At 40.9% G+C, this 24,474-nt stretch overlaps 1 protein-coding gene across 9 annotated transcripts in view; it reads left to right on the top strand.

Moving 5' to 3' along the window:
- Window positions 1-24,474, top strand: part of MTUS1 (microtubule associated scaffold protein 1) — a 128,683-nt gene that overhangs the window by 95,689 nt on the left and 8,520 nt on the right. For 8 of the 9 annotated variants that reach the window (XM_052779951.1, XM_052779942.1, XM_052779945.1 and 5 more), the window contains 2 exons: window positions 2,497-2,714; window positions 16,330-16,396. In XM_052779951.1, the coding sequence (XP_052635911.1) occupies window positions 2,497-2,714; window positions 16,330-16,396 (285 nt within the window). Of the gene's footprint in view, window positions 1-2,496; window positions 2,715-15,265; window positions 15,473-16,329; window positions 16,397-24,474 lie in introns of those variants that run through there. The other variant, XM_052779950.1, reaches the window with a different exon arrangement.

A 24,474-nucleotide genomic window follows, 5' to 3' on the forward strand; every position in this document is an offset into this window, starting at 1 on the left:
AGAAATGCTTTTCAACATTTGAAGTGGCTGTGTATAGCACATGTCTATGATAAAATTGCCAACAGGAATGTCACTGAATTTCTCTAGTGCATGTTTTTTGTTCAGCTTTTTTTAGTATAGTATACAGGCTTGACTTGGTTGGATGTTTGAATGAGCTTCTAGGAAAAGACTTGATAGTCTGGGCATCACGATAAAAGCAATAGTGTGAAACTGGCAAACTGATAAAGGCTCACTGAACGCTGCAAACAGTGGATATCTGGAGTCTCGTGTCATTTGTGGTTAGCTGTTGTATCGCTGTATTTAAATGAAATAACTTCTTTAGGTAACAGTATGTGATGTCATTTTTTCCCAGAATAAAAATTGTTTGCAAACATTTTTTCAGGTTTAATGCAGCTCTGTCAGGGTCCTACAAATGGATGTAGAAGGCATTTCATATAGTTAATTAAATGATGACATTAGCATCTGTATCAGTGAATTTACCCAGTACCCTCAAATCAGGAAGAGTGCTCTAGTTCTCTATTTATTGTAAGTGGAGCATTCAGGTAGGGAGGTGGAATATATGAGAGGAGTATGTGAGCCAGTAGGGCAGGGAAGGACTGACTGTACATGTTTATTCTCTAGTCCCTGCTCTTTTTTCCTCTCTCCTTGATTATTGTCTCTTGTGATTTTTTGAAGGAGCTTCAGAGGGTAACCAGTATTTTCCTAAACACAGCATTCTTCATAAGATTGCTGGAAATCTGACATGGTTGCTCTCAAATGTGAACTGTCATTCATTTAAAGAGGTCTACTCAAAGGACATAGTTATGTCTGTACTGCAAGAAAAAAAAGTGGTCACATTAGTTGAAATGGTGGTAAAAATAAGCTAACCAGAACTGCCAGCCAAGCTTGATCTTTCTTTCCCCTACAGGTTTGTGTTTTGATTTGGGTTATCACATTGATATACCTTTTAACAGCTCTGCTATTAAACTGCAAGATGGTATGTTTCTAATTGAAAATATACCCTTTAACAGTCAGCATCTCTGAGCAGAAGTGTAGTGAAATCTCCAAGAATACAAGAGCATCTGAACATGATAAAGCAATGTGCTGACAATTCTCTATGAGAGATGACAGAAAATCTTGCCTAGAGAGGATTTATTTGGAAAATTCATAGGCTCAGGAGGCACTTTTTACCAGGCTCAGTAAGAGAGGCACAGAGGACGCAAGTATTTTGAACAGGAAATTTATTTTCAAATGCTTTGAAAACAAGTGAAGGCTGTGCAAGACTGATGTATTAATGCAATAGTTGATGTGTCATTCAGACTAACATTACCTGAGAATCAAAGCTTTTGTTATTAATACTGTCTCCAGTTGTGTGATTGAACCTTATACTGCTCAGACTATTCCAGAGTCACTTGACAACCTTCAAACCAGGTGCTTGGGCTTCAGAAGGGATTCATAAGCAACTACTTCTAGTTGGTTAGTTTGTCCCCCATTTTTTCCACATGTTCCTATTTTTCTTTTCTCCAAATCTCACCTCTCCGGTTTTTTCACTTTATCTTGAAGAAATCTTGTTAGGTTGAAACTGTACAAAGTAATCTGCTTAGATGTCTTCATTAAATTGCCAAGGGATATTTATGTGTTGCATCAGCCTTTTATTGCAGAAGTGTTTGCTCGTTCCCCGTGTAATCAAACGGGGAAGACTGGCCCTATCTACACAGCAGTAGTGTAGTCCCTTTCCAGTCTGAAGGCAGCAGAGAAACCTGTAAGCTCCGCGGTGTTTACGAGTCAAGTGCTGCATTATGCAATGTGGTTTCCTCTGACATGAGATGATTGTGTACTGTGAAGGGATTGAGGTTGCAACATAACTAGGAGTATTAAATCAACTATGTAATGCTTGGACCGTGAATAGTGGCAGGGCGAACTTGAAATATATTTCATTTTAGAGCATTTTTTAAAGTCTCATCCTAGTGACTGAAATTGCTGACACTAAGAAATGCTGCAAGACCTCTAGTTAATAAAGCTCAAACCTGAGCTGCAGAGAGGAGAGGTTTTGCAATGAATATCTTGAAGAAAAAGACGAAGTAAATGTAGGGAAAATGGTTTTGTATTCAGCAGTATGTTAGAGTGCAGGAAATGTGAAATCCGTGTTGCAAACAAAAGTGTTGGACTGTTATGTTAGAAATAAGTTACTGGATAGGTAGGATGACAGAGATCTTGCATTTTATGAAAATATTTATTCAAAGCACAGTGTGAAGAGTATGCTGAAAAGTGAGCCACAGAATACATGAAGGTGAGGATGAAGTGCAAAACATTGTATGCAAGGTTACGGTGCTAGAAATTAACCTGGCAGATGATCGTGTCTGCTCTGCAGTGCTACTGAAATAACCGTTTTTCCTAGTTAGTATTTCAGGAGGTGTTTATAAGAATTTATAATGACTTTCTTTTGCACCTGTCTTTTAAGTTTTGGTGAGATGTCAACATAAAACGCATGTTAATTTGTTGTTGTTGTTGTTCTAGTTGACAAGGGCAAGCAGCGGAGTCCCAAGAGCTCGTGCATACAGACTCAAGCCTCCACAGATGTGCATTCACCTGGCACAAAAACAGCCGAGTTGACACAGTACAAAACAAAATGTGAGACCCAAAGTGGAATCATCCTTCAGCTGAAAAGATTCCTGACAAGCAGTAACCAGAAGTTTGAAGCATTAACAGTTGTGATCCAGCACCTGCAATCTGAGGTAAAAACTTGCGGCTAATCAATTTTGGCTTTAATTTTTTGAACTCTTCTCACAAGGGCTTCTGAAAATATTAATATACTGATACATAACATCTGTGTTTCCCATTCCAAAGATTTCTGTTTTCCTGTGGAGGCAGCAGTAAACCTGCTCCTGGCATCAGTTGGATAGAAAAAATAAAAACCCTGACACTGGCCTCTTTGCAGCTTCATGTCCTTTTTAGAAGAGAAGTTTTTAAATGTTTGTAGTCAGAAAGTCCTTCAGGGTTGAGTACCTTTCCAAGTATATACTTCAAGTTCTGCCCTTGTAGGAAAAACTAGTTTCAACAGATAATCTGCATGACCTTGCTTTGTTATCTGACATTGGATAGAAGAGTATATAAGGGGTAGATATGTTTCTGAGTTATTCAAAATAAAGTGTGAGTTACAATGGTTGTATTTATTGAACCCTGCATTATTGTTGGTATCTTAAAATTATCAACATTTAATTAAAAAAAAAATTTAGAAATGCACCTGGAACTCTAGAGTGCAATTAATCTGATGTGGTATAATGTTTATTTGTTCTAGTCTGTTTGACACACATAATGATCTGATCAGTTTGATATTACACTAGGAGCTTTTGGTCTGCTTTGAAAACTTTTGAGAGAAGAAAAATCTGAAGTTAAGGAAATTACAACAGTTATGGAGTTAGGCTGCAACATTTGATGCAGGCTTTAATAGCAGTTTCGCTTGCATTTTTAACTAATGTTGCAAGATTGGTATCAATTTTACTTCAGCTGTTCTGATACGTGGTGATTTTATAGTCTGGTATACAAAAAAGCACTGAGTTGTCTTAGTATGCTGCCAGAAACGTAACATTCTCTTCTTGTGCAATAAATACCTGCTTGCTCTCACTTCATCTAAAAATACTGCATTTAAATCCAAGTCTGGTTCAACTCAGTAAGAGCAGTGGCTCTTAGCCAGTTTTGTGGGTTGGGTTTGGTTGGGGTTTTTAAACTCTTGATTGGAACACCTTTCTCTGCTAGGGAACTAGTTTTAAGATCTTCAAAGCAATTTGATACAGGATTTTTGGATGCCTGTCATCTAATAGGAAATTGTGAAATTTGTATGTGAAATTCTCACTGCTAAACTTCTGTGCAATCTTCTAATTACTGTATAATAAACAGCTTGAATTTTGGTAACTTTTATGATTAAATGTCTTGACCTTGATCCTTCTCTCAAATATTTTGTATTGCAATTTTTTAAAATTCAGGAATACTTTATCAGTGTCATATTTAATGTGAAGAAGCCTGTCATACATATTTGCTTTTTCCAGGCTATTTTACAGGTCACTTAGTCTAAACATGATGGTTGGTTTGTTGTTTGTGCGTTTTTCTTTTTTTTTTTTTTTTTTTTTTTTTTTAGAATAATGGGAATAGGGTTTTTTTGGTTTTTTTTTTTTAAGGAGGGGGAAAAAGTTAAAAAAAAAAAAAGAAAAATGTGGTGTTGGAGGGAAGACAGAACTGCATGGAGGAAACTAGTAATTTTGTTCCTTCTTCCTCCATTATTCTTTTGTTTTATCTCTATCAAGTTGTATAAAATTGGTAATCTTGGAAAGTTAAGTCTAAGCACCTGAAGCTGGGCTAAATGTGACATGTTGATGTACTTTCACACCAGTTACTGGTATTGAGGTGGTTCTCTCCCAGGATAAGACAATGCTTGCTGAAGAGTCACTGTCTTATTCTTGTGTACTTACTGTAGGGGTGAGAAGGACTCTTCTGCCATGGTGGTGCAAGGAATACTCGGAATCTGGTAGTTAGCTGAGGGTAACATCCTGTAGGATTTCTTTGTGTTGGGGAACACTGTGAAGAGTTGTTTTGGTTTTGTGGTTTGTTTTGGTTTTGTTTGTTGGTTTGGTTTTTTCCCCTTTCTGGTGAGGTGTGGAGTCTGATATACCTAACAATGTCAACTGGCCTTATGTTTATTTTTCTGAAGTATCTCTTGGGGGATCCCTTTGATGTAGTTTTCAAACTCTTCGGGTAAACTCGGGGAGAAACTTGGAGTTAGGTTTTAGCTTGTAAGGCAGGGGCTCATAGCTTAACTACTGCAGAGCCAACTGAAAGTAACTTCAGCTTTTCTGGTTTAAAAAAAATAAAATAAATTGTGCTTAGCTGATTACATGGAGAACAAAGCTGTGCTTCCATTCCTCCCAGTAGAGCAAGTGTGAAGTGACACAATGCAGTGTAAGCTGATGAAATAGCTTGCTGTAACCAGAGGAAGGTCCTGCTCTGGACTCCTGGTGCTGATCTGTCCCTGCAGAAGGCTGATTCAGCTTGCAACTACCAGAAAGCTAACCCAGCCAAAGAGAGAGCATTTCTTTGCCAGATTAGCGACGTGGACTGTCCTAACGTGTGGTCAGAGCCAGTGTGAGGGTGAGACGGGGTCGAGAACAGGCTGCCTGGCCAAATGGAGGAAAGAGCTGGAGTGAGCTGTTAGGTTAATTTGAGGCTGTGCAGCCCAGCCCGAGACTCTTGGTAAAACCTGCCCCAGCATCTCCCACTTTCCCTGCAAAGCTGAAGTTACTGGGAGGTGATTCAGCTGTTGGGTTTGTTTGGGTTTGTTTTCTGTTTTTTTTTTTTCCAAGAGGTCCCAATTCATTTCTGCACAAAAGCTTAAAGTTGCTTCTTATGAGCTCATTTGAAATGGGATAGCTGCGAACAAAATCAGGACTTGCTGGCAATGACTTTTGTCAAAATGCAGCCAGCCCATCTGGGGTGAAGTTGAGAGACTGCTGTTGAAGGGTTAAACGAGATTGAGCAATGCTGCTGTGCTGTTTCTAGCCCAGCAGGAATCTCTCACAAAACTCTGCCTGAGCTGAAACCTGTTTGTTGCAAGCATTATCTTGGAGCTGTCAATATTAACAGCTGGCTCTGATAATACTTTCACACTTGAGCTGTCAGGGTTTGTCCAGGGAATTTCTATGCTTAACTACCTTTACCAAGACTCCTTTGAATTTAAAAATCCTAAAAACCCAATTTCTCCCTTGCAGGAGCTACTGTTGCACTGGATTAATACCAGATGGAAACCCTCTTGGCATCTAGAGTACTTGATGGCAATGAACGTTGTGGCTGCCGAGAACGCCACGCTGTACCGAGTTTTTCTGTTGTTAGACAGATGTGTGTGCACTAGTGGTGTTGGAAACACATGTCAAACTGCAGGCTAGTCACAAAAGCAAGCTTGGTCTTTCTATACTACTGCGCTCCCCCGATCCCCTGGTAGTTCATAGAATAGAATCATAGAATGGTTTGGGTTGGAAGGGACCTTAAAGATCATCTAGTTCCAACCCCCCTGCCACGGGCAGGGACACCTTCCACTAGACCAGGTTGCTCAAAGCCCCATCCAACCTGGCCTGGAACACTTCCAGGGATGGGGCATCCACAACCTCTCTGGGCAAACCTGTTCCAGTGCCTCACCACCCTCACAGTAAAGAATTTTTTCCTAATATCTAATCTAAATCTACTGTCCTTCAGTTTAAAACCGTTACCCCTTGTCCTGTCACTACACTCCCTGATAAAGAGTCCCTCCCCATCTTTCCTGTAGGCCCCGTTTAAGTACTGGAAGGGTGTTATAAAGTCTCCCTGGAACCTTCTCTTCTCCAGGCTAAAGTTCTCTTCTCCAGTCATTCTTGTAACTTCGTAACTATTTTCCTGTTTTTTAAGTTCAAATGAGAAAGGAAAAGTGGTAGTACAGAGGAAATGGTGAAATCAGCCATTTAAGTGTAAGAAGTGCCAAGGAAAGCTGTCTTCCGTTAACCTTTGACTACTTTAAGCTCTGAAATTTGCACCACTGCATTTGAGTTGATCTTTTAACTTGCCCTAGTATTCATTTTGCATATTAACTTTGAATTTATTTCTTGTCCCTTCAGTAACAGATGCATTCACAGAGGCTTTAAATACGTGGTTTAGCACGTCTGCAGTAAGTCAGGCCGTGGCTGCCACTCCTGCAGCCCTGCCCTCTCTTCCTTTGCCCTTGTGTCTGTGTGGGCTGGTGCTCACTTGGCCTTGAGGAGCCAGTTCAGGCACCCAGTCAGGAAGAAAAAAAAACAATTATGCATCTAGTATTATAGGTCTGTCCATACCCCAAGTGCAGGAAGGAGGGGGAGTGAAGAACCCCCGGTGCTCGGAACATGTGCCCAAGAGGTCTGCAGCTATGGGTAGGAGCCAGATACTTCCTTGGGAAGGAAAATCTCAAACCCTGCTTCTTTTCATGATGTCCTGCAAAGGTACATTACCGGCTGATGAGACAGAGGCTGTGACGGCTCCTGTGCGAGCCTCTACTTCTTGCCTCCTGGGGGGTGCTCAGCCCCTTCCCCTGCCTGAGGGCTGCCCCCTGCAAGGCTGTGTGATCGCTGCAGCTGGGGAGTTTGTATCTCTTACTGCCATGTATGAGCTCTTACCTGTTTGGGGATGGGGGGTGTTTGTTTTAACAGCACAGTACTAGCTTGGGTTTAAATCTGGGTTTGGTAACTTCTAAAACTGTTTAAGGGAGGCTTAGCTTTTGAGTGGAGAGGTAATGTATTATTAGAGTGACTTGAACACTTTTGTGACTGCTCAAAGTATGAATTGACAAATACTACATTTTCATCCTCTCATTTTAATGCATAAATTGCCGCTTTCAGAACTACTCAGGCTGTTTAAAAAAAAAAAACTTTAGATGGTAAAATGTTTAATTATTATAAACACCCATTTCTGTTCTTCTACTTCATTAAATGAATCTAAGTGTTTCAAGAGCTCTCAGCAGATTCTGCTGTAGAAATGAGCTACAAATTTGTGTCTGTGCTACAGAGATGAACAGAAACTAAATTTCCCTGTTGTGTTTTTCCTGGTATGGTTATGGGAAGACTGGTATTTACAATTCAAACTTTACTTGAGAATAACTGTGGTAACATCTTCAAGAAGTTTCCTTTGTAGAGGGAAATGCCATTTGAGAGGCTATAGAGCCTTGACAATAATATGCGCATACCACTAATTGTGGATGTGACACAGGAAGCAACATAAGTAATGTGCTAGAAATTGTGTGGCTGAAATGGGCTTCAGTATTTCTAGGTGGAAACAGAAATTAACCATTAGTGTATGAGCTACTATAACTGGAATTTCCTGACATGTGGATGACTTTGAGTCGAGATACTAGTTGTTTTGGGAACTCCTTAGCACTTTAAAGAGTTTTTTTCCATCTTGGAATACAGAGACACATGTATCAGAAAAATTTGCCCTGGCCTTTGTGGAAGTTCAGCAGAAAATATTTATCACATGAGAAATGCATATCCAGCTTAAGGAGCAGAAGTACACCTTGCATCACTAAACCCAGAACCATTTATAGTAAAAGGAAGAATTTTGCAACTGTCATATTTTTGGCCTATAAATCCAAAATATATCGGCAGGCCTATTGTTTAGAGCAGCTGTCTTTGAATTAAATTTATAGTTTTTATTTTCTAGACCTTAACATCAAACTTGACTGGTTTTCATTAGGATTTTCATCCACAGTGTACTTCTGCTCTTTAAATCTGGCTTCCCAAAGTATGGACATAACTTTTTGCAAGGGTGAATAAGGATATTTAATTTAGATAGTTTTTGTGTTTCTTCAGATTTAAAAAAAAAAAAATTAGTTAGAACAGAAGTCAAAAGATAGTATCTTGAATTTGAGGAATTCAAATATTTTCTGTTCAGTAAAGGAGAGTATTTGAGAAATAACACAGTAGCTTCCCCCTGAAAGGCAAACCTAGGCTCTTGCAGCTTGCATCTGACAGGTAGCTGTTGGAAAGCAAGGAAGTTTCAAATTATTCTCAAGGTCCCTGTAACACATGGCTGCTGATGGACAAGAGTATTTTTGGCAACAGGTTGAAGGGTTGTGAGCTTTAACATCCAGAAAAATATTTTAATCCATTGATTACTGTGAAACTAGGCTCTGGTGGAAATAGCTTTTTAGAAGACACCTCAGTTAAGCAATTTATTGGGTATATCTGGGTATTCAGAATGGGTTACAGCTGGAGATAATTGGGAGTCCTGTCCTACAGCTTGTTATTTCTCCTAATTTACTTTTTACAAGATGCAGAATTAGTGACAGTAGCAAGCTAGATGTTTCTACCACATGGATACATAGATAGGGAGGGGTTAGTGCAAGAAAGAAAACATCTTCGCTTCTCACTTCCCTCTTCTGTTTTGTACTGCCTTTTCAGACGAAATTCTAAACTGCCTTAACAACGGAATGATGTAAAACAAATACTATAATATTGTGCTCAAGCATGGGATCTCATATCCTAACATTTCAAAGAACTTTATAATTACAATTTTATAGATGTGAGAACCTAAGTTGTGACAGTGTAACTTGTTAAAGCTGTGTGGTATCTGATGGAGACTGTCTCGTACTCAGATGAGATTAACTGAGACAAAAAACTTCAAATACTGAGAAAAAGTAATTGCTCAGGGAATTTTTACAGGGAAGAAAGGAGTCATTCTATGTGGCAAATGAAAACTAATATTACAGTTCAGAAACGCTGTAAAGTAGAAAACAGGCTGTAATTGAGAAGTAAAGTTAAATAGCCCATATTACTACACCTGGACCTAACTTTGTAAAGCTATTGCATGGAGGTGAACATCACTTCTTCAAAATGGGAAAACAAAGATCCCATATGAGCAGAAGAACCCATGAAAAGCTTGTGAAGGCATAAAGAGCCTGCAAGTGTAAGTTCCTTGTTAAATATTAAGTGACTCATAGGAATCCTGTTTGGCTGGTTCTCTGCTTTAGTGTTTCACACTAAACATCAGGGAATAACCATCTGATTCTTGATGAATGTACCTAGCAAATGAGAAGTAAAATATTAGAAATTACAGTGAATCTCTATCAGCTAATATCCTAAGTGTTGTAGTCTGAGCCTTAATTGAATTCCGTTTGAAGTAATAAGCCAAGGTGAAAATTGATAGCTTATTTCATTTAGTAAGAGGGCAACACATACACTTACATACAAATGCCAACAGTAATTTGCAAATAGTTGTTTCACTGTAGATATTTTTAATTTTTTTTTTTGAGGTGGTTAATGGAATTTTTACTTTACTGCAGTAATAGCCTATTCCTCCATTAAAAAATGTACATGGAGCAGAGGGAGTAAAGCTTGTTTGCCATGCCACTTCCTTGGCTCATTTCTTTACCTTGCTTTTACCTCTGAGTGATGCAAAAGAAATGACATTTTAAGGGTTTGGGGGTTTTTTTAGGCAGGGTGAGGGGCAGGTGAGTTTAAAAAAAAAAAAAAATCACTTCTAAAACTGTTGACTTCTATTTACAAGATTTATTTAGAGGATTGGGTTTTGCCAGCAAAGAAGGACCAGGAACTGGTAGAAATACTGTAGTATAAGGACCAAAATAATCAAAGCAAATGTCATACTGCAAAGTGGATATGAATGACCCTTTTGTTACCCCTTCATAATTACCTCCAGGATATAGCTGATGACACATGAGTGACTGGAGTTTATGCAAAGATGTGACTCAGTTTCTACAGTATGGCCAATGATGATGCTCATCTGTTCATGACTGGTGCAGCACAAGTATGGAGTAGACTCCAATTTCTAATGCTTCGTCTATAGGAGGAATATGTGTTCAGATGAGAGAGACGCATCCTGTATTAAGAACTGTTGGTAACTGAGACTGCACTAGTATTAAATAGTTAAATGATAATCTGTTCTTCCATACAAACTAAGTCCATCTCCTGTAAGGTCTAAGCACTCATATTACAGAACTGCTTGCAAATAACCATAATTTATTATTATTTTTTTAAGATGCTCAGTATTTCTCTCTAAGTTTGATTTTTAGGAGTAAGTGCTTGTGGTTTGAGCAAATGGCTTTCAAAAATCAGGCTTTCCTTTCCCAGAATAAAATTAATTTGGCCCTGTGTGTGACAGTAAAACACATTTAAGTGCTTCCTTTCTGTTTTATGCGCTCTGAACAAATTTTATTTAGTATGGTCTAATGAAATGCTTTTTAAAAAAGCATCATAATGTTTTTATATTTGATGGTCTATATTCTCCTTCCATAAGTCTTGACTCTTGAAATGACTTGTTTACAACGTGTATTGCTGATAAAACTAAAGGCTGATCCACAGCCTTCCAGGTGAGAGCCATTTCCACCTGCCAGTTCTGCCTGTGACAGGTACAGTTGCTGCCCTTTGTGTGTGACTCGGAGTTGCCTGCCTGCGTGCCACGGAGCGCTTGGTACCAGCATCATCTGGGCCTTTCTCCACATTCTCTGGGCAGGGACCATGTCACAGCCCAGCCTTATAAAGGGGAAAGTTCCAGTATGGACACGATATGTTTGTGTCATGGGAAAAGTCCCATGACGTGACCTGATGCCCCAAGATATTTCAGGACCTCAAAGTGGGTTGTGTCTGTTCCTTTGCAATGTACTAGTGCTTTGCAGTTTTCAGTTGCGGCAATGCATGATGCTCGTTCTGAAGCTGTTAATGTGTAGAAAATACAAGGCTTCCCATGAGTACAATTTTGAGGATGATCTGGAAACATTAATCTGAGGATGAAAAACTGAGTGAGGATGAAAAACTGAGTGAGAGGGTTTTGTTAAATGACAGAAGCTTGCTAAGAAGTTTGAAATGCCACAGAGCTCCTGGAGGAGGAGATACATTGCATGGGGTAGACTAGGCAACTGTGATAGGTAGCTTATCACAGATACTGGTGTGAAATAGCTGCTTGAAATAAAAAAAACCAAAAAAACAAACCACAAACAAGCCCCCCGTATTTTGCTATATAAGTGCAAACTCTTCAGTATTGCTTCTTGTTAATTCTTTTTTTAGTGCGGCTCTAATAGAGTACACATTTTGTTTCCAGAAGGAGTGTGGTTGTTTAAAATGTGAACTGTGATGTGTGAATAATTACTACCAGATGGGAGGTGCTGGCTTATTTGGATGCACATACTTGAAACCCGGTTTCTGCCATGGGTTGCTCTTCTACATAGATAGCTGTTGAAAGACTTGTAGCTTTTAACGTGGAGGAAAAACTTGCAAAAGGTGAATAGGACTTTTTGGCCAGGCACAGTCTATTTGTGGCTCTCAAAGCCTTGGCTTGTAGGCAGAGCATGGGGCTCCCACACAAAGGTCACCTCACCTGGCTAGCAACAGGACTGTGCTGGGAAACCTGAAATGGTTAGTCTGGCTAGTTGCATGTCCTCTCAAGGAAATAAGAGTTGCTAGTTTGCCATAAAACTGCATGCTCCTGGATTTGGGGTCTGCGTGGGAGCTGTGGGAGGCTTCAGGAATACCCACTCATTGAGAACTGCTCATAACCTCAGCTCTTGGAGGTATCTCGTGTCTTTCTCATGTGAAGATTTGGTATAGGTACGTAGCCAGAAGGTTGGCTGCTTGTGTGCTTGGTATAAATACCTGTTTTGTTCATTCTGGGACGTGGACTTTTCTAGAGCTTCCTGCTTTTCAAGCAAAGCAATGGAAACTGTTCAGATGTTGCTGTATCTTCACCCTTGTTTGTATCTAAAATGACCCGAGAGTGGTCTGTTTGAATCTTGAGCTGCAGCAAAAATAGCTGGTTGCCAGGAAAAATACTCTTAAGCCTGTAACTGGCCTGCATAACTGCCAGTAGCACAAACATGAATGAGAAATTTTGTAATTTATTCCATTCCTGACTTGGTCATTTTTGTCATCTTGAAACTGTCATGTTCTCTAGCACCCTACCTTGGACCTCTTCTTCTGCCATCCAGTTGTAGTGGGGCATACCTCGCCTTCCCAAGCGCCCTTGCTACGGGGTGCACAGCCTCCTGAACTCACTTGTCAAATTTTCAAAACGTGAAGGATTTTTAACTGCCTAATGTTTCACATAACAAGAAATGTCCAAGTCTCCTTCTTTGTGCTGAGAGGGGTTTTTTGTAGTGTCCGACAGCAGAGGTACACCTCCCTGATGCTGCCTGTGGAAAAGCTTTTTTTCCCCAAACTCTGTTCTCGTTCCTTCCTACAGCTTCCATGTTTATGGTAGGGGCAATGTTTTGGCTAAAGCTCGACTAGGTTTCTTGTGCACCTACAATAGATTTTTTTGAAATAAGAAAAATAGGTACCCAGTCATCTTACATGATCTTGGCATAAACTCATAAATTGTGCCAGGAACAGCTTTAAATTGGTTTGAAGACCCTCCTTGAGTCTCTGACAACCAAGCGATGATAATCCCTATTGCCAGATTTATCTGGATAAATGAACAATGCCAAAATTGCTCAATCCTGTATGCTCCCACTTGGTTCTGCTCTTTCAATTTCTGGTATTGATTTTTCAGCTAGAATCTTGTAAACTATAAACTAGAAGGTTGCTCAATTTTCCAGCCCAAAGCATGTGCGTGCCTGTCTTTAAATTAAGTACTGAAGATGGCCCTTACTGGATTATTCAAGTAGTCTTTGGTATTTCACTGCACTTAGATTTTACATATTGGAAACTTCCATGTTTTCTTGAGGTGACTCCCATACCTGGAGCTTCAGTTCTCTCAGAACTTAGATAAAAGTCTGCTAAATTAACTGCTAGTTAGTCTGACTACTTCATGTGGCTGCTTAACCATATGACCAACTTATTATTCTTATTTTAGGCTGGCAGTCTCTATGGCTAGCTTTTTCCAAATATATTCTTTAACAGGCAGTGATGATACAAGTCTGTCTGTCTGGATTTCTTGATTTGTGAAACTATGAATGGACGAGCTGGAGGTTGAAGCACAAGGTTAAACAGCACTAGTAAAAAGCAAGAGGACTTAAGAGCAGCAGAAAGCAAGAAACAGTAAAAAAAAAAAAAGACAGTATTATTCTATTTTATTTGGGGTTTTTAGTCTCAGCCTCTCTCAGTCCTTAGTATATTCTGATCTCATATGCCCTTTTCTCATCAAATTGCTTTAACTAATAACAAACACCATGTGTGGACCGTGAAGTGTAGGCCTTTTGGAAACACTAAGCAAAAACATTAGTGTTTGCAAAGGGTCTGCTGCGTGGTCCAGCCACTAGGCTGAGGGAGAAAATTTTGAGATATTTTACTGACACAGTGGGCTGGAAGAAATCAGGTTCAAGGATGATTTTTTGAGAATTAGAATGAAGAATGAGTATGCAAGCCAAGAAGTGGGGGCATTAAAAACAAAATAAATCTCCTAAATGTGTTTGTACACTAATTTAGTAATGGACAAGATTACTGTAAATGCCTTGGAAATCCCATCAGGAGCCCACACTATGAAAATAAAAGTGCTTCGGTAGTTAACTTGCTTGCAAATCCACTATGTGGTTGTGTCCCAGCATGCTAGGATGCAGCTCAAATACCTCACTGCAGCATTCGCGTTTCCATCATCAGATGCTGTGTCCGTAGCAGGAACTGGTGTTGAACGGGAGCAAGATGACTCATCTCTCCTTCCTGAGCAGGGAGATGCGGAAGAGCAGGGCGAGTCCTTTCAATAATTGAGCTCTCTGCTCTCCTGAGAATTTACTGTGGAGGGCGAGGCGTGGTTTTCAATCTAAGCCCACTGTCACTGTAGAAAGCTTCTAAGTGTTTAATGTGAAACTGCAATACAGCTACTTAATACCCCTACCAGTGTGTCAGTGTCCAAATAACTGTTAAGACTGCTTAAACTGTAGTGATTAAAAACGCATCTTTCCCATACAAGGTCAAGAATACAAATATTGCTAGTAAAGGGCTGGCCCTTTCTTCTAACCAGCCTTTTCAGCTGCAGAATAATTTCCTATAACTTGCAGCAGATGAGAGTGCATAGCATAATAATCACTCATTTTGATTAGTCTTGTGTCGGACCTTAATACATGTCTGGCTTCTGGGTGCTCATTCCCCCTTATTTTTTCTTAAGAACGGTGTATTTTACTGCTTTATTTGTTCTGCAGGCGTGGAATGGGTATCTCCACCTCTAGGACCGGAGTGCTTTTAACTGGGTGACCTGGTGAGCGAGTGCCAACATTAGCCTGGGGTCAGGCTGTGGCAAGAGTGACCGGGGGCAAATGTGGAACCTGCTGTAAAGGTGAGGTTTTCCCTGAGGAAAACCAGGTGCAGGTGTGGCCCTGCCAGTGTGCGAACTCATCTACCGTGGTCAGCTGTGTAGTAGCTGAAGGAAAAAGTCTAAGTGATTTTTGGGCCAGTGCTTTATTTTTAGTTTTTCTAACGTATTCTAGCTGAAGGAGAGGCATGCAAAGAGAGTTTCAAGCCCTTTGCTTGCGCAGGGGCCGTGAACGCAAGCCTGGGCACTGACAGCAGCAAAGCTGCTGTATCTGTGGCTCTCCCATTCAGCTCAGGCCTCCCGTGGCTTATTTTTGCATCAACTAATTAAGTGCGAAAGCAGCGTATAGCAAGCCCGAACCGGCTAAAAATAAGCTCCGTTATCTGCAGAGAAGGGCAGCGTTCCCTTTCGCGATCCCGGCTGCCATTTGAGATCGATTGGTCTAACGTCTGGGGCTCGCCTTTCATAAAAGAAGGGCTGTGGCTTTAAGTAATCGCTGGCTGCTTGTGCCAATTGCAGAAGCTGCAGTATCTGCCGCTGTCGGGAGCGATCGGCGCGGAAGTAGGATAACCTGCGGAGGCAAGGTCCAGCTTTGGGTTGCCGCTCGGCCGTGGCCAGACCAGCCTGGCCGGTGGTACCGCCACCTGCGCGTTGCCTATGAGTACTGGGGGGCCGAGCGGGGGTCTGCCGGAGCTGGAAGATGGGCTGCTCTAGCAGCAAACTATGCCTCTATTCTCAGTGTGCTGCAGCAAGGGTAATTAGTATTTGTTTCGCAGCGCTTTTCCGACGGCAGGGAGCTGGACGGGAGCTTGGCCGGGAGCAAGGTGACAGCGCCCTGGCAGTAGGAAGCCCGGACCTTGTCACCTCCGCGCTGTGGCCGTGGGTGTGAGGCGTGCCGGTCACCGAGCCGTGGAGCGGCAGCTCTGCTGTGGCTGTGCCCCCGCTTCTCCCAGGGGTGTGGGTCTGTGGGCAGAGGGGCCTGGCCAGCCACCTTCCCCCGGCTGAGGCGCAGCAACTAGGCAAAGCCGGGAGATGGGTGCTTCTGCTTGTCTTGAGCAGACTTGTTACGATTCTCTCAGTGTAAGAAACATCATCTCTCTTAAAATTAAGAACCGCAAGCAGTGGGGTGGGTGGTATTCAACTTTGAACAGGGATGTGCCTTTCCTTCATGGAAGACGGAGCATTTAGTGAAGTTTTTTGGTTTTGTGTTTGAGTGAGCCGAAGATAAATATTTAATGCATGCCTCTTTCACATATATACCGTACTTTTGTGCCCTTGACAGCTATCACTTGATTTGTTTTGGAGGCTTAATGTTGCTACACCCATCATAAAATATATAACTAATTGCTGCAAAGTAGGATTTTAATTGCAGTGTTATCCTGGAAAAAGCTATTCTTTGTTTTAAATTACAACTTCCTTAACAACAGAAGAACATCTGTGTATTTTGTAACAGCAGAACTGTTATCCTAAATGATTCATATCTTGGCTTCTTGCTCCTGCCTCTTGTTTTCCTACAGAACACATGTAAGTTAATTATTGGAAGGTGCCCTGCTCAGATCACTAGTAACCAAATGTTTGGGATTGTTTTTTTTTTTTTTTTTTCCTCTGCAGAGGGAAGAAGCACTGAAACAGCGTAAAGAGTTATCTCAAGAGCTAGTTAACCTTCGGGGAGAACTAGGTAAGAATTTATTTTTGTATGCTTCATGAGAACAGAAATGCAGCAAAACACATCTACGGAAAGACAGATGCCCTGGTATTGTAATGGCAGTCATTTAATTCCCTGACTGAATTCTGCTCAGATGCTTTAATCGCTGCATTTCTCTGGAGCCCTGACAGCATGACCCCAGGTTCACTGAATTCCTGGCACTGATCTGACTGCGCCTAGCAGGGCCTCCTTGCAAAACATGTGTATGATGACCAAAGCACTCAGTTTCTTAAAAATAGGAGGATGGCTGACAGTATATATACTTCTGTTTGATCCCTAACTTATTTGTACACAGTCTTTCAGAGATTTGCTGGCAAAAATCCATAAACCTGTAAAATATACTGCGCAAAATCTGCATTTTGCTTTAGTGGCTTGTAGGTGAACGAGTGTAAAATTAACAGAAGGAAATGCTATCAGGCTAATGAGATTAAATCTTTGAACTCATCCTAGTGGACAGCTATAATATGAAATTGAGCTATAATGTACAAGGGCTAGTTTTGCCAACTTTGAAGCTTGACTTAACTGCACTTAATGGTAACTGTATAACTTACTTGAACTCCAAGCAGAATCATCTTGTGGAGTGCAAAAAGTCATTTGCTTGAAAATTATAGCACTTGAAAGCGAAGCTAGCATTTTATAAAAGCACACTTCTGTTATGATGAAGCCCCTTTAAAAAAAAAAAATAAAAAAACCCCAAAGCTTTGAAAGCAGAAGTAAAACGTGGAACAGTTTCAGGTATGTACTTATCATTGAAAAATTAGAAATGTTTATTTTCACATGCTTTGGAAGTTGAGTATTGTCTCAGCGAAACTTGAGTGTGAATGTAGGTCTGTTACTTGCAGGTGCTGTATTTAATGTTCAGATTATTTTTTAGCACTGGTTAATAAGGCAAGGGCTCCCTGGCAACTACTCAGAGTTGGAAGTGGCGGGGGGGGGGGGGGGGGGGGGGGAGACGGTACCCGTGTGCCCCCAGCTGAAGCAACAGAGCACAGTTTCTCCACTTGTCACTATTGCTGTCATCCAGTTTAGAGGGTTACTTTAAAATGCTGCTTTCTGGGAGCTTTATTCGATGCTGCATTAAATTGCAAACGTGTGAATGGGGAGTATCACAGAGAAAGCCTTGCAGCCTAAATAGATAGTCGAGAGTACCAAAGACACTGCAGAAATGTGTAGCATTTTCTTTCTTGGAAGCTTAGTACTAAAAAGCTGAGGCTTTTCTAGAGCTTGGTGCAGTCTGGCATCTGTCAAGCTGCAGCTTTTAACCTTCCTACTACTGATGGAAGCACCTGGACTGCAGTTCTGCAGTTGTTTCAGGCAGGTCTCAGTAGGGGCTGGCTTTGAAAGAGCCAGACCTTTCTCTGCCTCTGTGTCCCTCTGTCCTGCCTTGTGCCAGCACCGCTGCCCAAGCAGCCGTGCGCCGAGCCCTGTGGTGAGCTGCCTGGGGACCTCAGCCAGCTGAAAACTAGCGGCTTGAAATGCTGCTTTGCCAAAGTTGCCAGGCCTGGCTCAGCATGTGGCTGAAGGAGCACCGGTGCTGGAGCAGACGGGAAGGAGCAGCAGGGTGGAGGGTTGTGTCCCCCATCAGCTGCAGCCGGCACTTCTGTCACCCTGAAGTGACAACAGCAAAACTAGAGTCTTAGTGTGGAAATGGGCTTCTTGCATTCCTACAAAGTTCTGTTATAAACATTATAGACTAGAGGTTTTTTTTTTTTTTTTTGCGTACATATGTGTGACTTTCTGGGCAAACCCATTTGTTTACCTTATCCTGAAAATGACTTCAGAAGGATTGCTGTTTGAGCAAGAAAGTCTCTATTCTTCTATGTGCTTGCATCTTCAATATTATTTTTCCTTTATCAACCTAGGTATTATGTTTGCCAGTTATCAGGAAAGGGAAAATTCAGCTTAGATGGGTAGATCGAAAGGTAGCCAGCACTTTTGGCCATTACCGCTTTTGGGGTGGGGTGTTTTGGTTTTGGTTTTGGTTTGGTGCGTTGTTTTTGTTTTGTTTTGTTTGAAAGTTTGGTTCTTTCTAACAGTGCCTCACTCTTAAATGAGCTTCCCATAAACTTCTTACCTTCCTGCTTTGATTAACAGCCTGCTGAGCTCATATATGGGACTCCCATTGCAAGAATATGCCCTTCAGTAGGTTGAAAACTAGAAAAAACTTCAAATGCAACTGAGCTTGATGGATCTGTGATGCCCGAGTGCACAGAGCTGTCAGCTGGGGATTCTGGCTGGTGTGCTGCTGGACGAGGTTGTCAGCCGTTCCCCTCACGGAGCTGATCTTACTGGGTCAGCTCTGCAGGAGCATCTGAGTGGCAGCCTCGGGCTTGCTTCTCTTTGTAAGGTTACCAGACCATGCTTTCAGTGAAGCATTTATCTTCATGCAGCTTCTTTGTCTCAACCACGTCACACGTCTAGCCTGTTTGTACTTCTCTCTGCAGCATGTGAAGGGAGTGGATTTAATCACAGAAACGAAAAACGACACAGGTCTTCAATCCCATCTGTCTTCAAAAAGATTTGTTTCAAAAATAAAAATTAAGAAAAATAAATAAGCCAGCCAGACTTCACTTGTTGACAAGGTGTAAGAGAAGCATTCTTGTAACAGCAGCTTTAGCTGAAAATAATCTATTTAAATACACACCTGCTAATCAGCTTTCTAGTGCCACTGTTAAATGGATATAGCTGAACTTAAGGTTTCCATAGGCTATGTTGACATTAAGTACTGCGAATTTTGATTCACAGTATGATCTAGGCATGGATTGGCTCAGAAAGTTAAGTACAGTTTGAGTCTTTGGCCGTGTGGACATGTGTACATCTTTCCTGGAGCCCCAGCTTCTGTGTTTTTAATGCCTGTTGTTTTGCAGTTTGGGAGCAGGCAGACTAGGAAGAGGAACCAGGTGTGCCCAGCTCAGTGTAGTTTGTGCCCTGCATATTGCTGAGTCTGAGAGGAACATGAAGTCTCTTGCAGCTTGCACCCTGCACAGTTTGGATTCCTCAGTTTCTTCCTTTAAGATTTAATTGTGCGTGCTCCCAAGGTCCTTGATGTACCTTGCAAAAAACCAAATTGGCTTGCTGTCAAATTTCCCATTTTGCTGGGTTATTCTGCATGAGCCTTTCTACCAAAACACCTTTTTGTTTAATGATTTAAATACGCATTGTGATCCCAGATCCTGCCTTTGGCAGCGACCATGTGGCTGCGTAGAGCGTGGGGTGGATGGTTACTGGACACTGCTTTCTCCTCTCAGTAGCTGGAAACGCGTTGTGAGGGTTAGAAATGATGATGTGTTTAGGGTCAGGCTTTTCCAAAGGAGTTAAAATTCATTAACAGTCAGGTTCTGAACTTGTGTTTCCTTAAAACCTCCAGCCACAAAGACTAAACTTTGTTATTTGAATGTAAACGCCTTGGTTCTGGGGCCTGGAGCAGGTACAGATGTCCCGTTTGTCACCTGTCTCCCGTCTTATTAAGATGCAAGCTAGTCTGTAAATTATTTCTAGCTACCCGTTTAATTAGGTAAGTAGAAATTGCAAGAGCTGCATATTTCTTCAGAGGTACGAAACGCCTCCTCTGAATTAATTGCGCTCCATATTGTTTCGGAGCCTCTTTGCAACTGTGCTGGATGTGATCCAGCTCAGTCCTGCTACAAACCTGCAGGTGCAAAGCTGACTCAGCCTGCGCTCGCCTTGGCCCTTTGAAAATTGCCATTCGTGAGCCTTTTTCAGTGGGCTGGAAAGGCTTCCATGTATCCTGTACAGCCAAATGCCTTGCTCCTCTCTCTTCCCTCCATTTGTGGCATTGCAATTGATAAATGGTATTTTCTTCAAAATACCTTTGTGCTATTTTTTATTAATAAATGATCTTAAAAATGTTTTAGAGGTTGGGATAAAAAAAAGACTATTGTGTTTTACAGATGGATGGAGTGAATGTGATTTGGTTTTCAGGTTTTGGTAAGCCTTAAAAATACTTACTAGTAGGTAGACATTTCTGTCAATCATTTGGGGCAGGGCCTAACTTGCCATGAGTTGCATGCTTGCTTGCCTGCCTGCTGACACTGTAGTGTTTGCAGCATTAGAGTATAGGAACTTACTTCCTGGCAGATATCTGAATGTTTCACATGTGTATTCAACCATACCCACTTAAATGTAGCTTAAAGCATGCTTTTTTGGTCTACCTGTGTCATTTCAGCTTGCCCAAGAACAAAAATACGGAATGTGGCTTAACACACTGTACTGTTAGTCTCGTTATAGAAGTAACACCAAGAAAACCTTGGTCATAAACTCGGAAGCATGTTTGGGTAGAAGAATTTCCAATATTGAAAATTAATTAATTATTGGATAACAATTTTAAAAAAATACTATATAGAGAAGGAAATGAGCCTTTGTGTCTACAATAGACTTGCTGATTGACGGAACATATACAATGAATAGATGTTGCAATGTGAAATATAAAGTTAGAGCAATAAAGTGTTATGTACTGTGACATTACACCATGCTAACTACTTGATGTTTTCTGGTAGTTATCCCCTTTTCACATCCCCCACATCTATTAAAATGCTGCTAGTTTACTGTCCTAGTGACCTCTGTTTCAAAATGTCAGATAGTCTAATGGGTTCTCATAAATCATACCTAGACCAGTGAGTGACTTACACAATTTTATGAAGATAACTTTTCTTTCAAAACAATTTAATTTAGGATTAAAAAAAAAAAAAGATCTGTTGTGTTTTATCTTCTTAGAGCTATGGTTATCGTGACTTTTAGCAGAATGTAAGTTGAAAAATGTTTTTATTTAAGCATTTTGCCATAAGGACTGAATTGGATGATAAATTGTTTTAGAATGAGAAAAAATAAATTTTGTAAGAAGGAGATATTGCACAACTTAAGGTCTTATCTCTTGGCTACTTTTACTGAAAATATGAAATAGATTTTTGGGGGATACTACAAAATAAGGTGACTTTTCTAGTCCTCTCCTTCAGCTGATGCTACTGTTCATGTGGTTTGGATCTGCTGCCGTTTGCACAGTTGCAGGGAGTTGCCACATGCCTGGTTCTCTGGACTTCTGTTTTGCAGGCATTTCTTTTATAGTTCTGGCACACAGAAAGCTTTGCAATGAAATACCCAAGATGCAAGTGGCCATTGTTAAACACTACAGATGAATATTAATTTTACATCAGTAAAAATCAATATTTCTGATCTGAAGATACGTCTTACCAAATCACAGAAACTTTCTGATTGCCAGAGGTCATGGTTCTGCCCAGAAGAACCAGACCCTTTGTTTATAAGAAACAAGTGTTAAGAAGCCTAAAAATACAGATTAATCTTGCTCCCTGTTGTAATAATACAGGGAGAGACAGAGTTGCATGATTGGGAGGAGAGGCTGGGACCACCAAGTGGGGGAAAAATGCTAATGGCTTTGAATAAAGAAGTAAATTTTGCTTCTGTCTGCTAAGTACACCATTCCATATGCTCTATCCTTAAAGCTTAAAACTGTTTAGTGTTACAGATAAGACTGAACAAACTTAATGGACAAATTGATGGAGCATCTTTTCACCTCTGTGGCTTGATTTTTCTCTCAAATGCTGTTGGACCATTTGTCTCCTGTTGTTTTTTGCTCAAGGTCTGTGGTCTGTTATAATGCATGGCATAATGAAGATGTAGAATTGTGGAGGGAAGTGCTTTAAGAAAGGAGAGGAAGCACAGTAGTTGTGTACAAAAGCTCTGAAGCATGCCTTTCAAGTGTCTCTGAACAGTCAAGAGAAGTCAAGAAGTCAAAATAGATATTTTTGTGTGTGCTCCTGGAAGTGCACATGTTCCAGTTACAGATTTTTCTTCAAAATTAAGCACCAGTTCTATGAGACAACTCTTAAGTTGAGTAGCCACCCAGTTTAGTTAGTCAGGAGTTTTGCAGCATCCCCTTGCAGGGGATGAGTGGTCAAACTAAGGAATTAGTTGCCTTTGTATGGCTTATCCCTTTCTTAAAACAAGGCAGTGTACAGTCATAAAATACGTGATTCAGTCTGGAGATGGGTAGGGCTGCACAAAATACTTGCTGCAGACACTTGAATCTGGAGTATGGGTACAAACTTTGCTTTACAGGACTTCTCATAATTTCAAATTGATAATTCTTGAGTCGGTGCTTTTGCTGAAACTTCACACGCGCAGTTTCTTGCACCACCATGATACTAGGAGCTCACTGGTGGTGTGGTGGTTTGCTCCTGGTTTGGATGGCAAGGATTCAAGTCAGGCTTGCGATCTGCAAGGAAGCATTGCAGCCTCCAGCTTTGTGGAGGCCAGACATTACCTTGAAGGTAGCACAACATTCAACTGCAAATGCAAGTTTTAAAAGGTTGTGTTTGCCTTTGTAACATTAGTCTTCTCATAAATCTGAACTGCAGACTGGCTGAGAACTGATGTGTCTGTTTTCTTTGACAAAGGTGTGGTTTGCTATTTGCCTTTTTTTTTTTTTTCCCCGAAGTGTTTTGCATCATCTGAAGTTCTGTGTGCTGACATTTAAAGATAAGACAATGATAGGCAGCACATTCTTTCAGCTAAATGGAGGCAAGCGAATGGCTCTGGCCTTACAAATAAAGAACTGGATGATTGCTTCTTCTGAAGCATCTCACATGAGGCATGTGTGTTGCCCGCCTCTCAGCTATACCCCTCTTACTCTGCTATAGATGGTGAGATCCGTTCTGCGTGTGGTTGGTTGGCTCTGTAATGTCTCCATTTGGCTTGCTGCCTGGTTCTCTGCATTATAGAATAATGTCCTCTACCTGTGATGTTTCCTCTTCCCCCAGAATGTGATAATGCAGAGCATATATATTCAATAACTTTATGCCAGTGTGATGTGATAGAAGTGTGAATGCTAATTTTTTCCTTTTTTTTTTTCCCAAAGGCGAGCAGTTATAATAGAAGTTTGTGGAAGGAATAAAGATAGGGAAATAAAAACCTTTCTTGGTGGTGGTATAGAAAGTATAGAAAACTGTGAAATCTGCTTGCGTTGCAGAGAATGTTGTGGTACATTTCAGTTGAGCCTTTAGTTGCATCGTTGCCAGTCATGGGATGAACAGCTTGGCTTACATCTGTCCTGATCAGCAGATCTTTCACAGAGACCTAGCGCAGAGCTAAGCCTGCTGTTAAAACTCATTCAGGTAGGCACACACACAGATTGATTTCCATGCAGTACAGCTCACTCTCTTACACTTTTTAGTTCAACTGCAGGTTCCAAGTGATGGCAGCAGGGCCAAGAGTTCTTTACAGTTTCCTTAAAAGAGAGTGCAAGTATCATTCATCGAGTTACTTGCTTGCTCTTAATGAGCTGTAGCAAAAAGGGAATCTGAGACGCGTGTAACTTGAGGCACTGTGCTGGGACAGGCTGCTTCCCCTAGAGCCGAGCCCAGTACTGCTTTGGGAATCAGTCCTTGAAGATACTGTAATTTATGTATCTTAAGGCTCAAATACAGCTGTGATGAGAATTTCTTGTATTGCCTGTACAAAAATCCCTGAATCTTCCCATGCTTTTATATAGAGTTTATATTTATACTGTTTGGGCAGTGTGCCAAGCACACTTCTGTATTTGATTAAAGATCAAATTAAATGTTTTACTTTATTTTTCTCTTTAAGTAGACACTCATCTGACCTAATTTATTTTAAACCAAAGCACTAGAGTCTGTATAGAAGCAGTTTTGTTTAAGGTCAGTGACCACACACTTGGGTTAGAGGTCCTGTTTCACCTTGCTTCCAGGCTTTGGGTGCAGCTGAACTGCAGAAAGCGCTTGCTCCAGTCATATTAACAGCAGGAAAATGACGACTCCTATTTGGGCCTGCCTGCCTGGAATTGGGAATGCTAAATTTCAAACTCAAAAGTACAAGTTACTAACTTCTGGTTTGCCTTTTAATCAGCTGTAACTATGGGGAGACAAACCTAGGTAGTCTTCTTAGCTGACCTGTGTTAATATAAATGTAAAAAGAATTACACAGCATTTCTTTCTGTGTTCTTAATGCTCTGTACTTTCTACCTGAAACTGTTCTGTATCTTGCATATTTAAATATCT

The sequence above is a fragment of the Harpia harpyja genome, chromosome 2 (genome assembly GCF_026419915.1).
Source record: "Harpia harpyja isolate bHarHar1 chromosome 2, bHarHar1 primary haplotype, whole genome shotgun sequence".
NCBI classification, from domain to species: Eukaryota; Metazoa; Chordata; class Aves; order Accipitriformes; family Accipitridae; genus Harpia; species Harpia harpyja.